General features: G+C 42.1%; 4 protein-coding genes across 5 annotated transcripts; 2 read left to right on the top strand and 2 right to left on the bottom strand.

Moving 5' to 3' along the window:
• The first annotated feature begins 2260 nt into the window (after positions 1-2260).
• LOC137945036 (high mobility group B protein 7-like) lies at positions 2261-3882 on the top strand. 2 transcript variants are annotated; one of them, XM_068790907.1, is made up of 8 exons: positions 2261-2498; positions 2665-2747; positions 2848-2899; positions 3019-3123; positions 3237-3294; positions 3412-3456; positions 3540-3626; positions 3717-3882. In XM_068790907.1, exons 1-8 carry the CDS (start codon positions 2398-2400, stop codon positions 3753-3755), a joined length of 570 nt encoding a protein of 189 aa, XP_068647008.1. In that variant the 5' UTR covers positions 2261-2397; the 3' UTR covers positions 3756-3882. The 2 variants fall into 2 exon arrangements, with proteins under 2 accessions (XP_068647008.1, XP_068647009.1); XM_068790908.1 differs by lacking the exon at positions 3019-3123.
• Positions 3883-3895: 13 nt separating this feature from the next.
• On the bottom strand, positions 3896-6204 carry LOC137945035 (MDIS1-interacting receptor like kinase 2). Its single transcript, XM_068790906.1, has one exon. The coding sequence runs from the start codon at positions 5878-5880 to the stop codon at positions 4177-4179; it is 1704 nt and encodes a 567-aa protein (XP_068647007.1). The 5' UTR covers positions 5881-6204; the 3' UTR covers positions 3896-4176.
• Positions 6205-8497: 2293 nt separating this feature from the next.
• LOC137945034 (probable rRNA-processing protein EBP2 homolog) lies at positions 8498-11623 on the top strand. Its single transcript, XM_068790905.1, has 2 exons — positions 8498-8627; positions 10465-11623. Exon 2 carries the CDS (start codon positions 10475-10477, stop codon positions 11348-11350), a length of 876 nt encoding a protein of 291 aa, XP_068647006.1. The 5' UTR covers positions 8498-8627; positions 10465-10474; the 3' UTR covers positions 11351-11623.
• Positions 11624-13003: 1380 nt separating this feature from the next.
• LOC137944184 (protein ASPARTIC PROTEASE IN GUARD CELL 2-like) lies at positions 13004-14795 on the bottom strand. Its single transcript, XM_068789757.1, has one exon. The coding sequence runs from the start codon at positions 14696-14698 to the stop codon at positions 13265-13267; it is 1434 nt and encodes a 477-aa protein (XP_068645858.1). The 5' UTR covers positions 14699-14795; the 3' UTR covers positions 13004-13264.
• Between the last annotated feature and the right edge of the window lie 2267 nt (positions 14796-17062).

Genomic DNA, 17062 nt, shown 5'->3' with positions numbered 1-17062 from the left:
CTCTCATATTCAACTGCGCTTTCTGCTGTTCTCAAGTAGCAAATGGCGGCCATTCTGGTATTCTTGGAACCGACTGCGGTGGTGTTGGACTGCGGGAAGAGGAGGTGCAGAAACCTCTACTGGAGGATTCGAGCTCAGATACGGAGACAAGTGAGAGGACGGTCGAGAAGAAGGATGTTGAGATTCAACTACGACCCGTTCAGCTACGCTCTCAATTTCGACGACGGTGGCTCCGGTTTCATCTGCTGAGTTTTCAGCGGTCCCACTTTCAGGCAGAGGTGAAGGGGTTCTTATTCTTTATTCTGATGGTGGTGGCGATGGTAGTAGCAGTAGTTGTGAAGTGTAGGATTGCCACGGAAGGAGTGAAAAGCCAAGGATTGTCTCTTCTTTTTTTCCCTGTAAATGGAGTCTAGAGTGTGTCTATTCCCTTGTGTGTTGCAGTTTTAAGGGTGAAAATGAAGCTTATCATGGATGTCATTCATCTTCTCCTTAACTTTCCTTTGCATCTTTCTGCTTTCTTTTTTAACCTGCCTTATACTGATTTGATCGACAGATAACAGAGTAGGCGAGAGAGTCGATTTCTGGACTCTTTTTATTTTTCCTGCATCGATGTCTTATCTAAAATTTCATTTTGTAAACTTTTACGTTCCCAGTAAGTGAGAAGAGAGTTTATTCTGGACAGAGGTGGCAGTTGGGCGAGGAGGATCCTACAGCTGAATCCAACTAACTTGCTTAAACCCAGATGAAACGTGAACTCCCGTGAACGAAGGAGTTTGTCTTCTGGGTAGAAGAGAAAAAGCCTTTTCAGAGATGAGCGCTTCTCTTCTCCTGGAAACTTTGCTTGTTTTAGAATTTAGACTGGTATAGGCTCTGTTTGCTTCAGTGGAATTCTACGTTAAAAATCTATAATTAGATCACGCTTCACAGAACCCAATTCCTGCATTATTAAATACACAGGGTCTCCACCAAAATCTAACTATGAAACAATGTGCGATATCCCGCAAATCCATCAGCCATTATCATTCTCCACTGTAATGAAACAGTTACCTTTGCTGTATCTTCTTTTTGGGGTCCTGCCTCTGGCTTATCTCCAGGTTTGGAATAAAATTATAAAAGCGCTCTCACCAGTATTGAACTATTGATCCTTCTTTTGTCGTGCACCGGATTGATTCCCTCGATGCTAATGTCGCTTGTCACCAGTCACCGCAATGGCTTCTTGCTTTACCTTCTGTGTAAGTTTTATCTTGCCTTTATTCGGCAAAGGAATGCAAGCATGAATGTCGAATTATTATTCCATCTGTTACTGAAAGCAAACTGCCGGAGAGCAGCAGGAGGTTGACTGATGCATTAACCATTGCTTTCTTCGAGTAGATAATTAACTCGACCGTGTAAGCATGATCTTACCAGAGTATCGTCGTTCTAAGAAAAGTGTTGACCTAATCTGAGTCACGGGGCCCTTCTCGGTTCTGGGAGTCGTTTTTGTAAAGAGATGGCAGAAGCCGGGGCGAACTAAATCCAGGGGACAATGAGAGGCTCTAGGCTCCTTGTCTGCGATTTCACAAGCGCGAGGTCGAAGGGAGTGAAGAAGCGTGCGCAGAGGAGAGAGAGAGAGAGAGAGAGAGGTCAGAATCTAATAAATGAGCTCAACTGTTAGCTGTTGCATTTATGCTAGCGGTCGTATTCTCTTGCCTGTCACCCCGACATTAACATTCTCCAATCGCTTACAGCTTTCCAGTTTCCACCGTTTTCTCTGGTTCATCGCTCCATTCCTTGTGATCGATTTCCCTGCATTTTAATTTTCTTTATTATATCTATATTTATATTATAATACTTTTTAAATTAAGCTTGAATTAAGAGGTAAGTGATTAATAATCCATATTTATTAGAGGACCCAAACTAGAACCGGCGGACCGGTCCGAGTTATTTAAAACAAATATTCGAACGAACCGAACCTCTGTCAATTATGATTTTTTTATTTTTTGCTCAAATTTGTGACTCGGACGAGTCAGATCGAATTTAGACCGTTTTATTCCAGCCGAATCCCGTTTGACTCATCTGCAGAGCTACGAGTCACCATCCAACTGAACTCGCCTAACTTTGGCGCGCGCGGGGCACGAACACGCTTTCAATGCAATTGAGAAGGCGGGAAATAACAAATAGTTTAAGCCACGCCGTACATCAGATGAAGGAATCGACGGTCGAAAGTTCATCTCGATCCATGTAAAAACATAAAAAGTTTGCCGCGAACTCTCACCGCCAATTTGTCTCATCATTTCCATTTCATTCCCTCCTCCATACGAAGACCGACTCAAATTGGAGCTCTGATTCTCCTCTGTGCTTCTGCTCTCCGTGTCATTTTTCTCTCCCCCGTCCCGGCTTTCCGTGTCTCGAAGTGAAATGGCTCCCTCGAAATCAAATCCTCCGAGGACGAGGAAGAGAGTCGAAGTAGAGGCCAGTTCTCTCAAACGTGCCAAGGATGGAAGCGGTTTCACTAGATGGTAAGTGCTCTTTGTCTCTTTTTTATATATATATATATATATATATATATATATATATATATATATATACATATATATTTCTTCCTTCTCTTAGCACTTTTGTTATTTTTTATTTCATGTATTTTGCTCAAGCTGATCTGTGGGTTCGTCTCTTCTGATTAACCAGTGAGGCTTGTAACAAGGATGTTGCCGTTGGGTTAATTGATATGCATAGCTGCAGTTTAGATTCCATGATTAAGATGAACCTTGGTAATTTTTCTATTTTTTATTTTTCTTTCAGTTGTTATTTTCCTTTTTCGTGTATCAATTTCTTTATGTGAAGCTTTTCGAGTTGAAATATCATCTGCAGAGGCTCAAGTGGTTGAAAAGGTGACCGAGGTTGAGAAGCCGCCGGCTGAAAGGTAATTTCTGGAGTGTATCTGTACTAAATCCATTTGTTTGATTTTCATTTATTTCTTCTTATATATTTAATGTTTATTTTATTTTTTTGCTGATGGATTCATGTTTGCAAATACGACAGTAAAAAGAAATCTGCTTCTTCTGAACCAAAGAAGGGCAATAAAGAAAAGAAAGTAAAGGAACCTAACAAGCCTAAGCGTCCTCCGACTGCCTTTTTCATCTTCCTGTACTGTGCCTTTCTCTGCATCTCTCTGGCTTTCTTTTTTTAAGAGCACTCCTATATGAAAACTTTGTTGGCAGTTAGCTATATGAAATTACTTGTTCTGTTCTTTTACACAGAGATGATTTCAGAAAACAATATAAAGTGGCCAACCCTGATTCCAAAAACGTTTCAGCGGTAAATTTTGCACGTAAAGTGCCTGGAATTTTGTCTTTATCTGTGAATTAAACTGTTTCTGATATTTGAGTTAATCATGACTCGAATCCGATTGTTATTCAATGAAATGTACAATAGGTTGCGAAAGAGGGCGGTGTGAAATGGAAATCTATGTCAGAAGAGGTTAGTTCTTCATTGATTGTATATTTCTGATGAATGTACGTGCTGCATAAAATGTATTCAACCAAAACTCTTGGTCTGGGCAGGAAAAGAAGCCTTATTTGGACAAAGCAGCTGAGTTGAAGGCAGAGTATGTGAAGGCATCTGAAAATTTAACAGCTGGAATTGAGGATGTATGCCACTGAACTTCACTGTCTTCGTGAGTTTTGTTTTCAAGTGTTTGCTTCTAACTATGATATGGGTTCGTTAATTATCTTGACCAGGACGAAAAAGCTTTAGAAGAGGAAGGAACCGAACAGTGATGTGAAGCAGAATTGCTCATTCGTTGTCTTTTCATGGGATGGCTTGTGGAGCATCTTCGTCTTTTGTAAATGTTTAGCTGAACTTGTCTCCTCCATACGATTTCAACTTTGATTGTAGTTGTTTTAAGTCTGTTCACCTTTCCATGAGATTCATGATAGCATCTGATATTTTACGACAAGGACAAATTTGTGCTTGTCTGAAATTCAATATATCATCACTAAGTTACATTGCTCACTCCAAATGGGTGATAATGTAAGCTAAACACTCTTAAATAACCAATACAATGTTGAAGGAAAAGAAAGAAAAATACTGAATGGGTGATGATGCTCCCTTGTGGTAGTAGAGAGATGCAATCCCAATTTATCTGAAACTGTATACAACAAGAGCTGCATGATACAGGAGCCAGCGCTGAACTGACTCTCACTGGTCTCTCCCATGGCAACGGGGAAGTGGTTTATCACAGAGGCATTGGTTGTGGGCATAAGCAACGGGTGGGAAGATACTGAATGGTCTTTCTTGTGGGATTTGTCCACAGAGTCCATTAGCTCTCAGGTTCAAGTGTTTGAGCTTTTTAAGATCCAAGAAGGTAGTTGGGATTCTTCCTGTGAGCCTATTGATCGAGAGGTCTAGCCATTCTAGTCCTTCCAGCTCTCCTAAGCTAGGTGGGATGGTGCCTGTTATTCGATTTCTTGAAAGATTCAATCGCTCCAGTGTTGTGATATTTGATATTGAGCTTGCAATTGGCCCTGCAATTCCGTTGTTTGACAGGTCCATGATCTTTAGGAACTTGCCTGGGTTGTTTTTCAAGAATCCTGTCAGTGACCCGTAGAGCTTATTTGAGTGAAGGTCTAACAAAGTAATTCCATACGGAAAAGCAATCTTTGAAATATCTGAAGTGAGGAGGTTGTTGAAGAGCTTGATATTCTGCACGTTCGACAGTTTTTTGAAGTAGAGATCTATTGGACCTGTGAGATGATTATCAGAAAGGTCTATGGAATGGATGTTACCAGGTTTTGTAAAATTTGGAAGGCTTCCAGCAATATTACAGCCTGCAAGGTTCAAGTCGTATAGGTCTCTGTTTCTTAACCAGTTTGGAACGGCTCCTAAGCTTAGTTTGTTGTAGGACAGGTCTATTGATGTAAGACGAGGAACTCCTGAGGCAAGCTCAATTGGTAATGTTCCTGAAATGGTGTTACTAGACAAATTGAAGGATGATAATTGTGCAAGTTTGGCAACAGAGGGTGGAATGGGGCCTGTGAGGAGATTGTGTGCCAGGGAAAGAGTGGTAAGGGAGTCGAGGTTACCAATCTGATTTGGGATTTCACCTGTGAGATTGTTCTGACTCAAGTCTATGAATCCTGCTTTTTTCAAATTGCACAAACTTGTGGGAATTTGATCAGAAAACTGGTTGGCAGAGAGGTCCAAATAGGTCAAAGTCTGCAACTGCCCAAGTAAAGCAGGGATGGCCCCAGAGAAAAGATTGTGGCTGAGGTCCATGTACTGCAATTTCTGGAGGTTTTTGAATGATGAAGGTGTTGTTCCAGTCAGAAAATTGCTCCCGAAATTCATCTGAATCAGGTTGCTTAGACCTCCCAAAGTTGCAGGCAGCTGGCCCTGCAAGCGGTTCCCACTGAGAGAGAGGGCCTGGAGCAAGTGAAGTTGGCCTAAACTCGAGGGTATGGTCCCTTGTAGCATCATGTTTTCAAGCACCAATACGGTGAGGCGTGGAAGCTTCGTGTAGCTCTCGGGTATGATGCCTTTGATTTGTTTCAGTCCCGTGAGCATAATCACCTCCAGAAACGGCAAGTTCCCGAGAGAAGAAGACAGGTTACCCTTCATGTAGCCGCCGCCCTTCTCGTCGTCATGGAGTCTCTGAAGTTGTAGAGAAATGACCCTCCCCGTCGCATCGTTGCACTGGACGCCCTCCCAGGCGCAGCAATCTGTCCCAATCCACGTAGAGAACACTCCTGTTGTATCGAGGATTATCCCGGACTTGAAGCCCACGAGAGCCGCTCTATCCGCCGCCGAGCAGGCTGCCGTGGAATCGGCTACACTTTGCGCGAACACGACAGAATCAACCAAGACTATCAGTAGCAGGAGGAAGACCCATCTCTGGCACTGCATTTTGGTAAGTGGGTCTGATTCTGATTGGGAAAGGAGGACACCGCGGAAGAAAATATATTAGTTCGGTTCTGAGAGATGTTGTGACAGGCAAGCAGAAAACAAAGAAGAAAAATGATAAAAAGGAAACCTCCAAGGAAGTTTCAGTTTTGTTCCTTCACTTGGGGTGGAAGGTATAATGATGAAAAGGGACTGACGAATATGTAGAGAAATCTTGCCGTGCTGCTGTTGCTGCTTTTCCGTTTGAACTTAACCATTCCAAATTTATAGAATCAGAATTCAAAAGGGTTTGCGGTTCTCTCCTCCCCTATTGTTTATTCCACTCACATGGACTTTCGTCCCTGCTCACGAGGACTGTAATTTCACCCGAACGTTGGAGCCTGTTGGATTCAAATGCTTCTGCTGTTCATTACTCGTCTTCCTCCCAGACTTCCAAAGCCATCAACACATTATTGCAACGATTCTTCGGCCGCGAACTTAACAGGTTAAAGACATTTGCATTTTTTGCTTTTAAACTGAAATACTGCTTCCAGTTTCTCTGTTTAGTTTTGTGGAAAGTCAAGAAGGGTCGTTAATGTTGACAGAAACAGGTTTAGGAATTGATGGTTCTTTATCTCTGTCGCTTCCAATTTTAGAGAAAGGACTCGGTAGTGATGATACATACACAGTGCTGGGAGTAAGTGGTTGAATAAAAATACTAGTATTCCCTGATGTTTGCTGCAGTGACAGAGAAGCAGAATGTGATGGGCCATTCCTCTGTTGAATCCCGCCATGGGGAAAGTACATTCTGATTAATCAGATAAGCATAAACCTCAGAAAACCGTATTAATTTTCTTGGGACTGTCCAATCTGTGGATCAGTGAATAAATAATTTTGGCATGATGTAAATGGTCCACTGCAACATTTCTTTCCTGTTGCTGCATTTTTTTTTCTTTTTCTCTAATTAAGTTTCTTATGCGTCCTCCTTTCATGGTTTCTTTTCCCTTTTCCTCTTTGCAGTTTCTTGTTTTTTTTGCTTTCTCTGGTTTTATTTATTTATTTATTTATTTAATAAAAAAAAAGTTTAGCTAATGAAAGCTCTATTTGAAGTTTCTAGCAATCTCCATTTCTTCCGAACATTCAGAAAGAGCACCCCTTTAACAACCTGTAAATATTCTTTTTTGAGCTGTCTATTAAAGCTCATGGTGAAAATTCCAAACGGCTCAGATTCTCTTCAAAATTTGAACTCTACCCCACACCCGTCTCTCGTTCCAGAAACCCAAGAGGGACCTGAAGTCCTTATTTTCTTAAGCTTATGAAAAGTAAACCATCTGTAACTCGATAACTCCCAACTGTAGCTCAAATTGCCCCTTTTGTTGGCATTTGCAGACAGGAGCAGAAGGAAACCAACGACCCTTGATTGGGTCGGTCCTTTCCTTTTCAGTTGAGTGTTTGAGCTATGACATGATGATCATTCACTGGTTTCAATTGACATTGTTGCACTGGAATTTGAATTTTTTTTCCTCAAAGACCGACTTTAATGGCCCATGATTTCGATTTCTCTCTCAAGTGCAAAAATCAATCAGGGCGGTGATCACGGGCAAGAGAGGAGGAGCCGGCTAGACAGGTGAAAAATCTGCACATGATCTGTCTCAATACAAAAACTCTCTCATTTGTAATCACTTATTTGATTGCGGACCCACTATCACTGCAGATCAGGAAAAAAAACTTAAAAAAAATCTACAGAACCAGGTAAATTCCTAACTTCTCAATCCACCTCACTAAAGTTATTCTTTGTTTCCACCCTCAAGTATCATTTTACCATGGGGTTTTTTTAAGTAGGAGCTTCGAGTTCAAATTTACTGTAGGATACAGCCTAGCAGCAGCTTTATCACCGACACCAGTGCCTTTCTCCTGTGTCTCTATCCCAATATAAATTCATCTTCCTTCTTGTAGCTTAATCTTACTTGCTTAGGTGACCATTGATGGCATTTCTTGTATCTCCTTTATGGGGAGCATCGTATACTGGAAAATGTTCTGAACGGCAATTTGGGACTGAGAAGAAAGATTCATAAATTCCAGTTCTGTAATCTGTAACTGGTAAGAGATTCACCATCTCATTCTTCGTTAAGAAATCTTAGATGAGGAGATGCATGGATGGTTACCTGATAAGATACTTTTTATTATAATAATTTTAATTTTAATTCAGCTTGAATATAAGAATCAATGGGTGGAGAGATTCATGATTTCTTGCTGTTTCAAACATGGCCTGTTAATGAAGCAAGAATAAATGTGAATTTCTCCTTTTTAATTATTAACTCACTGGGTTTGGATTAAGATCAAGTGGGGCGGAGGGCGATTTACCAAAAATAAGAGTAAATCTGACCCATTTTGACTTGACCTGTCAAATTCGAGTTCACCCGGTTGATTTACCCGTAAGAACCATAGTTTTCTGACTGGCTGAGTCAATTCGTGACTGAGTTGTATTTGATTTTATTCGGATTTTTATGCATAGGGAGTCGACAGTCAGAAAACCCTAGAAAGTAAGAGGGCTTAATTGTAAATAAGGACTTTATTTGGGTTTTGTAGTTGGTTAACACTTAAGCTTGAACACGGGCCCCAGCCATCGCACGAACACCGTCGATATTAGGTGTTTCGTGAGCTTCTCTGCAGAGTCTGCTTGGTGATTCCTAGACCCTGGTTCCTTCACCCAAAGCCGTCTTCTGCGCTTTTCGTTTTTTCGGTGGGAGTCTTGGAGAAGAATATCCAAGGTTTGTGCTTTGCTATTTCCTCGCTTTCGCCTTTTTTTTCGATTTTTGTCTTGTCTTGCATTTGATGATGTTTGCAGTAGTTTTGTCTTGGTCATGAATTTATGATTTCTTGTGGAGAATGGAGATAAAAGCTGCAAGTGTTTTAAAAAAAAGGTTCGCAAAAACGGGTTTTTATTTTTTGAAATCATGTACTGGGTCGAGTTTCTCTGCATTCGTTGCTCTCGTAGGTTGATAATAAATGAAATTAGTGAAAGCTCGCAGTATGTCAATAGATGTGCATTGTGCGGCTGTTCGTTTAGAATTCTTCTGATGGGAACGAAATTTTACCCCCTTCAAAAGACTTCCATTTTTTTCAATGCGCTTTTATTTTTATGGTGTGTTTCTCGTTCTATTCGTAACTTTTCTGGCTGAAGAGATATTCAAGTAGGAAGAGTCGTCCTCTTTTGATGCCGCCGGCACAGTTACAGCTACTTTCCTCTATGCAAGGATGAAACCTGTTTTTCATCCTCGGTACCGACTTGGTTAGAGCAGAAGTATCGTGTTATGTGGCTTCATTTGAGAAAACTCCTCTCTCACTGTCTTGGTGACATAGCTTTATGAATTGTGATGAATCATGGCCCTTCGTGTGAAAAATATCTTATCTCAGTCGAATTTGATTCCACTCTTGTTCTCTCAACTGTTTTGGCTTGGATATGGAGATTCCTCATAATACATGGTCTGCTTGTTTTAAAATATATTGTTACCTCAGCCAGCATTTAATGTTGTTTATATAACAAAATCATCTGGGTGCAACTCTCTCTCTCTCTCTCTCTCTCACACACACACACAATCCTCCAACCATTGATTACTCTACTCTCCATCTCAAATTTCTCATTCTTAGACAATAATCCTACTGCCACTGTCTCCCCTATTTATTCTTCTCTCTCGATGATACTATGCTCAGATCCACTCCTCCTTGGAAGCATCACTGCCCAACACTTGAAGCTTCATATTAGACATCCAAAGGATTGTTCTTGGTGGAAGGGGCAAAGATATAGTTTCATGCTGGAAAGGCATGAACGAGTGGCTATGCTGTACCGCAATATCTCTGCAACCCTCAAGTCAAATGATTAATTTGCAGCTTCAATTAGCCCTGCTTTCTAATTGAAACTTCAGAATGAATAAGTGGACTTGCATTTAATCGAGTTGGTTTGAGTTAACTATTACAATGTTTTTGCTGTAAAGGTTTATGTTTTTAACAAAAAAATATAAACAATACGTTTCTCTGTTAAAAATTTATTGAACGAGCAGGTTAAGTTAGCCAGAATGAATAAGACTTTCTGCCAGTAAAGTTTGTTCTAGTTCAAGGAATTTATTGTTGTCTTTGTAGTTGTAGGAAAGTGGGCGTACTTTACCTTTCTCTTCTTTGTTGGTTCACTGTTTTCTGTTCATTCAGCTCCAATACTTTTCAGTCAATGTTCATTCTATTTGTTATAAGCATAATTTTTTTTTGTTCTTAAAATTAAGAAAATCAAATGCTTGGTTGAAATAAACTTCAACCAAAGGATAATTGAAGAATTACTTAGAGCTTTTCCCTTGTTTAGGTACTTTTAACTCTTTTTTTGGGTTAAATGTAGCCTGTAAAACTTCAGGACATATTGTGGCCCTTGATTGTGGAATGATTGCAACTCATTCCTGCCTCATGCTGTCTTGTTTATATTTCCTCAGAGAGGGGCTCAACCAGTGTCCCTTGTTGCTAATTTTTAACAATTTTATTGTCTGAGTTTATGTAGTTGTAACTGTGTTATGATTATAAGGTACTTTCTTTCACCAGCAGTTTACATTTGTTTTCGTACAGTTTCTGTGAGATGGGTGGTTTCAAAGGCGAAGATTTCAGGTTAAATAAGAGAAACCCTGTGGATGATCATGTTGAAGATATGACAGACGATGAATCAGAATCTGAATCTGAAGATGAGGAAGTAATGCTTACTGAGCCTTCAAAAAAACATGTTTTCAACAAGGAAGGTCTTCTTGAGAAGCTTGAAGATATACGCTGGCCTGAAAAATTGGATTGGATTCATACACTGTCTGTAAATATTGAACAAGAACAGAAAGTAGATGTTAATGATGATCTGACACGTGAGCTTGCATTTTATACGCAAGCAGTGGAGGGATCACGCCAAGCATTTGAGAAGCTTCAATCAATGGGCTTACCTTTTCTCAGGCCTGCTGATTACTATGCAGAGATGGCGAAGTCTGATTCCCACATGGTGAAAGTGAAGGGCAGGCTCCTGGAGGAGAAGAAACGGATTGAAGAAGCTGAAGAGAGGAGAAAGGCTCGAGAAGCCAAGAAAATAGCTAAAGAGGTCCAGGCACAGAAGCTGAAGGAGCGTGCCAAACAGAAGAAGCAGGAGATTGAGTCTGTGAAGAAATGGAGGAAGCAGAGGCAGCAGAATGGGTTTAAGGGTGGGAAAGAAAAGGAGATGGGCCTGGATTTTGAGGATGGTGGAGTGTTTGAGAAGACCAAGAAAGTAAGGCCTGGGGTGAGGCCAGGGGATAGGTCTGGAGGTAAAGGAAGGTTTGTTGGAAAGGATAAGAAAAGGAAGGATAGGGAATATAAGGACTCCAAGTTCGGGTATGGAGGAAGGAAGGGTTTGAAGAAGCAGAACTCAGCTGATACAACAAAGAACTCCAGGGATTTTAAGAAGGGTGATTTGCGAGAAAACAAGAGGAGGAAGAGATGATCTGTATGTCTGCAGATTTCAGACTTGTTGAGTTATGGTATCTTTGCTGCTTTATGAATGGTTTTGTAGTTTATATGGATATCGTTTTAATTGTTAGGAATGGTAGTCATGCGTTTCAGTTTTCACTGGATGCTGAGAACTAATGTGGCGTTGTTGTTTCATGTCTACATTTCCTCCTCTGGGGTTCCTAGAGAAGACGGATAATTTTTTTTTTTGACTTTTTTTAAAGCTTTCCTAGTGCAAATCTATATATCGCCTTGAGGAGTTACTGAATCGCTCAAAGTAAATCCATTTGTCCAGTTCATTCTTGTTAAATGGACTTTTAAAGTAGATAGTGGAAGACACTTCTCAAGACCAAATTTTCATTCCACGAGAAGATGTAGGAAATACCCTTGAAACTTTAATCGATCTTGGTCTTGTTTCTTACTCTGGGTAGTAAACTGACCATCAAAATCTGTTCTTTTCTATTCTCCATCTGGATTTTCAGGGAAAGAAGAGAAATGGTTTCATCTTCTATCTGTCCAATAGACAGGAAGTGGAATAATCATCATCTTCCAGAGGCTGTGAGTTGTGTGTTATCTTTCCAAAAAGCAAAGTAATCTCGGTGAACTATCCATTGTAAATCATCACTTGTTTCAGAACTGGTATTTGTTTAGACACTTGGCAGTGACGATAAACCCTCAAATAACATAAAGCAGCTCTATCAGCTCAAAGAAAAGCCAATGTTAGTAGATGATGAAGTGGCTTTGTAAGCTGATAAATTGAGGTAAGATGATGGATAGAGATTATGCTTCATTCCCCATCACAGTCAATAATAATGATCCTGTGGATACACAAAGGAAGTTTGAGTGTATATCCCTCACAGGATCCCAAAAACCCTAGAATCCAAAATCCATTTGACAAGCCAAGTGTCCATTTGATGCTTTCTTTAAGGGATTCCTTTGCTCTCATTCTTTAAGACCAAAGCCTGCTTTTCCTCAAAGTGGGATACTGAAGCCATGTCTGGGTGAAAGAGCCTCTGGCCTTTGCAAAAGTCATTGCTCAAATGCCTCTAAATTTGGTCCAATGAAAAGGGATCGAGTGAATCCTTACCACAACAACAATGACTGTGACTCAGAGGGCTTCACATGCCTTAAGAACTGTTATCATGGCTGGATCACTCTCTGCACTCATCATTGTGTTGGACACTGCGCAGACTTGGCCTTTCATTTTGCCTTTTCCTTCTTTCGGAAGTGTAAAAGGGGAGTGTTGTTGCTTGTTGCCTGTTCCTCCCATCTCATCACTCATTTCATCTCATTTCACACTATCCTGCTCTACTTCCTATGCATTTTTAAGGGGAACCAGAGATCTTTCTTGCTTTTGGAATCTTGACTGTAGCTGAGCTTTCCCTTTACAAACATTTGACTCTTCTTTATTTAATCGCCTTGTTAAATCTCCTTTTACTAAGCATATTCATCCCTTCCTCTTCCAGTAGCTTCACCTTTCATCCTCTTCTCTCTCTCTCTCACTTTTCTCTTTTAATTCCAGAGGGTCTTATTCATCAGATCAATCAGTAAACAGGGTTTTACTAATCTATAGAATTCGGCTACTTCTGCATCAAACATGGATCAAAATGCATATTCGGATCAAATCATTTCTCTCTGCAATAATATATGGACAAATTTTTTGTTACTCACCAATTCAGTACAAAATGACTTAGAAAGCCATAAAACAAAGGAGCTTGGGGTTACATACAGAAAACTTCTCTCACTGTAACCGGAAAAATCCAGTACCTTTACATTACATATTACATGGAAGACTCAGACCGACAGTGATCACTCATCTTTAACAAGTAATTGAAGATTAATAAGAGATTAACAAGCTTAGCAGGTATTGGGGCCAAACCCGACGAAGATTAATAAGAGATTAACAAGCTTAACAGGTGTTGGGGCCAAACCCAACGAAGCCATTGGCACCATCGAAGGAGATCTGTATCCCTTCCTGCTGTATGTTCCCTATTATGGAAAGCCCTGAACCAGAAGGGGCGAATGCAAAGCAGAATGTCCCCACCTCGTCCACCGGAATCAGGAAATTCCTCGCCGGCAGCGTCAGTATCGGACCCCCCGAGAAGTAGAACGACACCGTCGGGACTCGGACCGATTCGAATCCGAACAGATCGTAACAGGTATCGAAGATGGAAATGCCGGCGGCGCGCGGCAACCCTGCTGTTTCCGCCAGGAAGGCGTCCCGCAGCGCCGTGTACGCCGTTGCCGGGAACCTCGTCACTGCCGTGCCGGTGTCCATCACGACCCCGCCGTCGCCGAGCTCTGTCAGCCGGAACACGTCTTCAGGTATTGGAACCTGGGCGCCTCCCACTCCGAGACCCGATAAGCCCACGTAGTAGAAGCTCGGGGCTCTCTGGTTGCGGAGGAGGGGGACCCATGCGGCTCCGATGGGGAGGGCCGCTCGGCCGAAGATGAGCTCACCGGAGGAGCTCGTGCCGCGGCTTAGCAGACAGTACCCGAAGGCGCCGCCGGTCTGGCCGCCGAGCTGGCCGACGAATGAGAGGGAGCCTCCGCCGAGGCCGAGGAGACCGGCCGCTCCGACGAAGAGGCCCCGGTTGCGGTGACCGCATCCGATTGCGACGTTTCGGACCACAGTGGGTCCGAACGTTAGCGTTTCCAGCGCCAACGTGCCCTTCGTGTAAGACCCATCGCCGTAGGAGACCTCGTACCGGCACCGGCCGGCGTGACATCCGGCGTTCTCTAGCCTTCCGCAGACTGAGGAGGTGCACGCGACTCCGGCGAAGGAAGCGGATTCAGCCGGGTCGAAGACCGGGTCGGCTTGTCTGTAACACTGCGCGCAGGGTTGGCATTGCACCCAGACAATATCGCTCCCGGAATCGATCACCATGTACTGGCTTCTCGGCGGACTCCCGACGCCAATTCTGACGAAATACTCGCCGCTGCCTTCGCTCATTCCCGACACGACTTCGGACCCAAAATCCTCCACTTCGTAGCTCGCTCCACCGTCGGACTGAGTCAGGCGGCGAGTCAAGCCGGCCATCCTTGCGGCATCTCTCTTCAGTCGCGAGTTCAGGCGGTCTCGAACGAGTGAACTACTACTATTCTTGGTACTCTTCCCTTGCCGAGTAATGATCAAGTCTCGATGGACCAACCTCAGCCGCCACTTTCCCTGCGCTTGCCCATCGTCGTGTTTGGAGATTTGTCGAGGCGCCTCGACCTGAGTTGGGCGGATTCTCGCTCCCTTGATCACCTCCCGCACGTTCAACTCCTGGAATTCGACGGCGCCGCCAATAAAGATTTGCAGCGCCACCAGTATAGTTGACAGCGTTAACATCAATCCCATCTTTTTTTTCAAAAAAATCTTGTGCGCGAAGCTGGCACTGTGCACAAGCCTGCGTTTCCAAGCTTTGGGTTTGAGGAGGCGGTGCAGGAAGGTATATTTATCTGTACTGGGTACGAAGCGAGAGAATGAAATAATGGAGCAATTGCGTCTAATCAGAATCGGGTTTCCTTCCACACCCTTAATTTAATATCAGTTTTGTTTGATACCTCGATTAATTAGTCTGTTGTTTCTGATGAATAATTTTTCTTTTTGCCCTACTTTCTCAGTCTGTTTCCCAAGTAAAGACAAACAGGGTCTGCATTCCATTCCCTGCACCCACGAGTGAGACTGAGTGGAGCTTGAAAAAGTGGAAGGCGATGGTAATGTAGAACCAAAGCAGCTGTAATCGTGCTCTTAAAACAGGGATTACAGGAGGGGTAGCCTTTCCTATTCAAATCATGAAAGCTGTTCAGTTTCTAAAAGACGAGGCGATCGATTAGATTATTCGGTTTCCAGCGTTTGGAATTTGTTAATGAAGGGGTGCCTTTTCATACTGTAATTAAAAAGCTGGGTCTTTTCATGGCTACGCCTGGTTAAAAACGAAAAACTACGAGCGCTCGTGGGAGTGCATGCTTGCGTTGAACGAACCAGGGCCAGCAGTGGGAGAAATCATTTTTGGCTGTCGAAGATCGAAATGATGAAAAACGCTTTATTGCTTTTTTATCGGAAGTGATTTTCAAACTTTCAACTGCACATGCTGTTACTGTTCCAATGGAGAAATCCAGACAATTTTGTTCCAGAACATGGTCATGATGGACGACTATTGCGATGGAGAAATTCAAACCCTTTTTCCCCACAACAAGCCCATAATGGAGGACCAATCTCTCATCCTTCGAAGGAATGAAATAATGGATTGTTTCCGTTGTTATTATTCCGGTTGAACATTATGAATGATAAGAGTACTGTTTTGTGAGAGCTTCGGGAGGAAAATCTCTGTTTGAACTATAAATTTAAAAGCTACAGAAACAAAAGATGAATCCAAATAACCCATGTAAGCTACAGAATCGTTATCAGGAATCAATGAACAATCGATTCTTCATTTTAAACGGACAGAATGATCGTCTCGTCTGGTTCAATCACAATTTGGGTTTAGATGAAAATATCAGAAAATCAAGCAAAGATAGAAGAAGAAAAGAAAAGAACTCATCAGCCGGCATGAATGTCGGGAAATTTTCAAGAATGAAAAGGGAAAATGATAGAAGCTACACGGTTTGTCCTTTATTGACATAAACAGACGATCTACTTTGCATCAGAAGCCATGACTAAAAAACAGAAAAATCTAAACACCTTGCTTTATGTTCACGCAGAGACTATACTATCAGACATCCATACGCGGCTTTTCTTTTCTTTTTTCTTTTCTGGTAGAATTCGCAAGCGGCTTGCAGCCATTAACTTCCAGCGTGTAGAAACTGGTGAAACATTGCTGCTTTTACGAATCACATAGGAAAAAAAAATTAATCTTCCTCTTTTTAACAAACAACAACATGAGATGGAAGACAGAAGGACAAACTCTCTTTTCTTTCAGAGTTTCCTTCTTCTTCATTCAAATTTACAGGGTTTTCAAGAAAACGTTTTCTTTTACAGAAATAAAGTGGACCCTGAGTCTTGGCAGGAACTGGTGGGACTTGGGAGGTGTAACCCATTAACGTATTATCATGGCCTGTTCCGTCAGCCTCCTTGATATACAACCAACTCCATGAACGCTCTGTGGTGGTCCCTCTTCACCTCCCAGAAATGGTCTTGCCCCTCGGCGACTTCTCAACTCCAAGAGCCATTCCTGCTTTTCCATTCATCTTGATCTTTCGTTCTTTTTCCCGAAAAGGTTGAAAGTCTCAGAAGTCAGGTTTCTGGAACCCAGAAACAACGTAGGTTTAAGTAGATAATTGGCTTTTGTCTTCTGAGCCCTGAGCAGACAGTTACCCACATCATCTCTTAACATTTCGCACGACTTTACTGCGATTACCTGCAGGATATATACTTGCAGCAGTTTTATAATCAAATAGATAAGTGCGCGACTGAGGTTGATCTCAGAAAGGTCTGCTCCTTTTGTTTTATTACTACTCCTTTTTCTGCAATGAGTGGAAGAGATTAGTTAAAAAGGTGAGATCTCAAATCTGTGTTTCAATAGCGTGATAACGCATGGCAGCGTTTTGGGTGGAAGAGTCGATATCAGGTAATCGATACAAAAGAGAAGATACAAACTCTTAAACGTTTTAAAACACCTGGTTAAATCTCTGCACTGAAATTGAGATTGCAGGAAACTAGTATTTAAACACGGCTGCCGCCTTACCAGCTGCAAATATCTGGAGGAAATCGTCTGGGCAT

The sequence above is a fragment of the Aristolochia californica genome, unplaced genomic scaffold (genome assembly GCF_029961685.1).
Source record: "Aristolochia californica isolate CCGP_79_NKW_82.1479 unplaced genomic scaffold, dmAriCali1.0.hap1 SCAF_11, whole genome shotgun sequence".
In the NCBI taxonomy this organism is placed as follows: domain Eukaryota; kingdom Viridiplantae; phylum Streptophyta; class Magnoliopsida; order Piperales; family Aristolochiaceae; genus Aristolochia; species Aristolochia californica.
Note: the sequence above shows the minus strand (reverse complement) of the source record. Positions and strands in the feature narration are given on the sequence as shown.

Bases quoted from the DNA above. Each gene is read 5' to 3' on its own strand.
- LOC137945036 (XM_068790907.1), top strand. From the start codon at position 2,398: ATGGCTCCCTCGAAATCAAATCCTCCGAGGACGAGGAAGAGAGTCGAA. The intron at 2,748-2,847 runs GTAATTTTTCTA...TATCATCTGCAG, and splicing joins CATGATTAAGATGAACCTTG to AGGCTCAAGTGGTTGAAAAG. The intron at 3,124-3,236 runs GTACTGTGCCTT...TCTTTTACACAG, and splicing joins ACTGCCTTTTTCATCTTCCT to AGATGATTTCAGAAAACAAT.
- LOC137945035 (XM_068790906.1), bottom strand. From the start codon at position 5,880: ATGCAGTGCCAGAGATGGGTCTTCCTCCTGCTACTGATAGTCTTGGTT.
- LOC137944184 (XM_068789757.1), bottom strand. From the start codon at position 14,698: ATGGGATTGATGTTAACGCTGTCAACTATACTGGTGGCGCTGCAAATC.
- LOC137945034 (XM_068790905.1), top strand. From the start codon at position 10,475: ATGGGTGGTTTCAAAGGCGAAGATTTCAGGTTAAATAAGAGAAACCCT.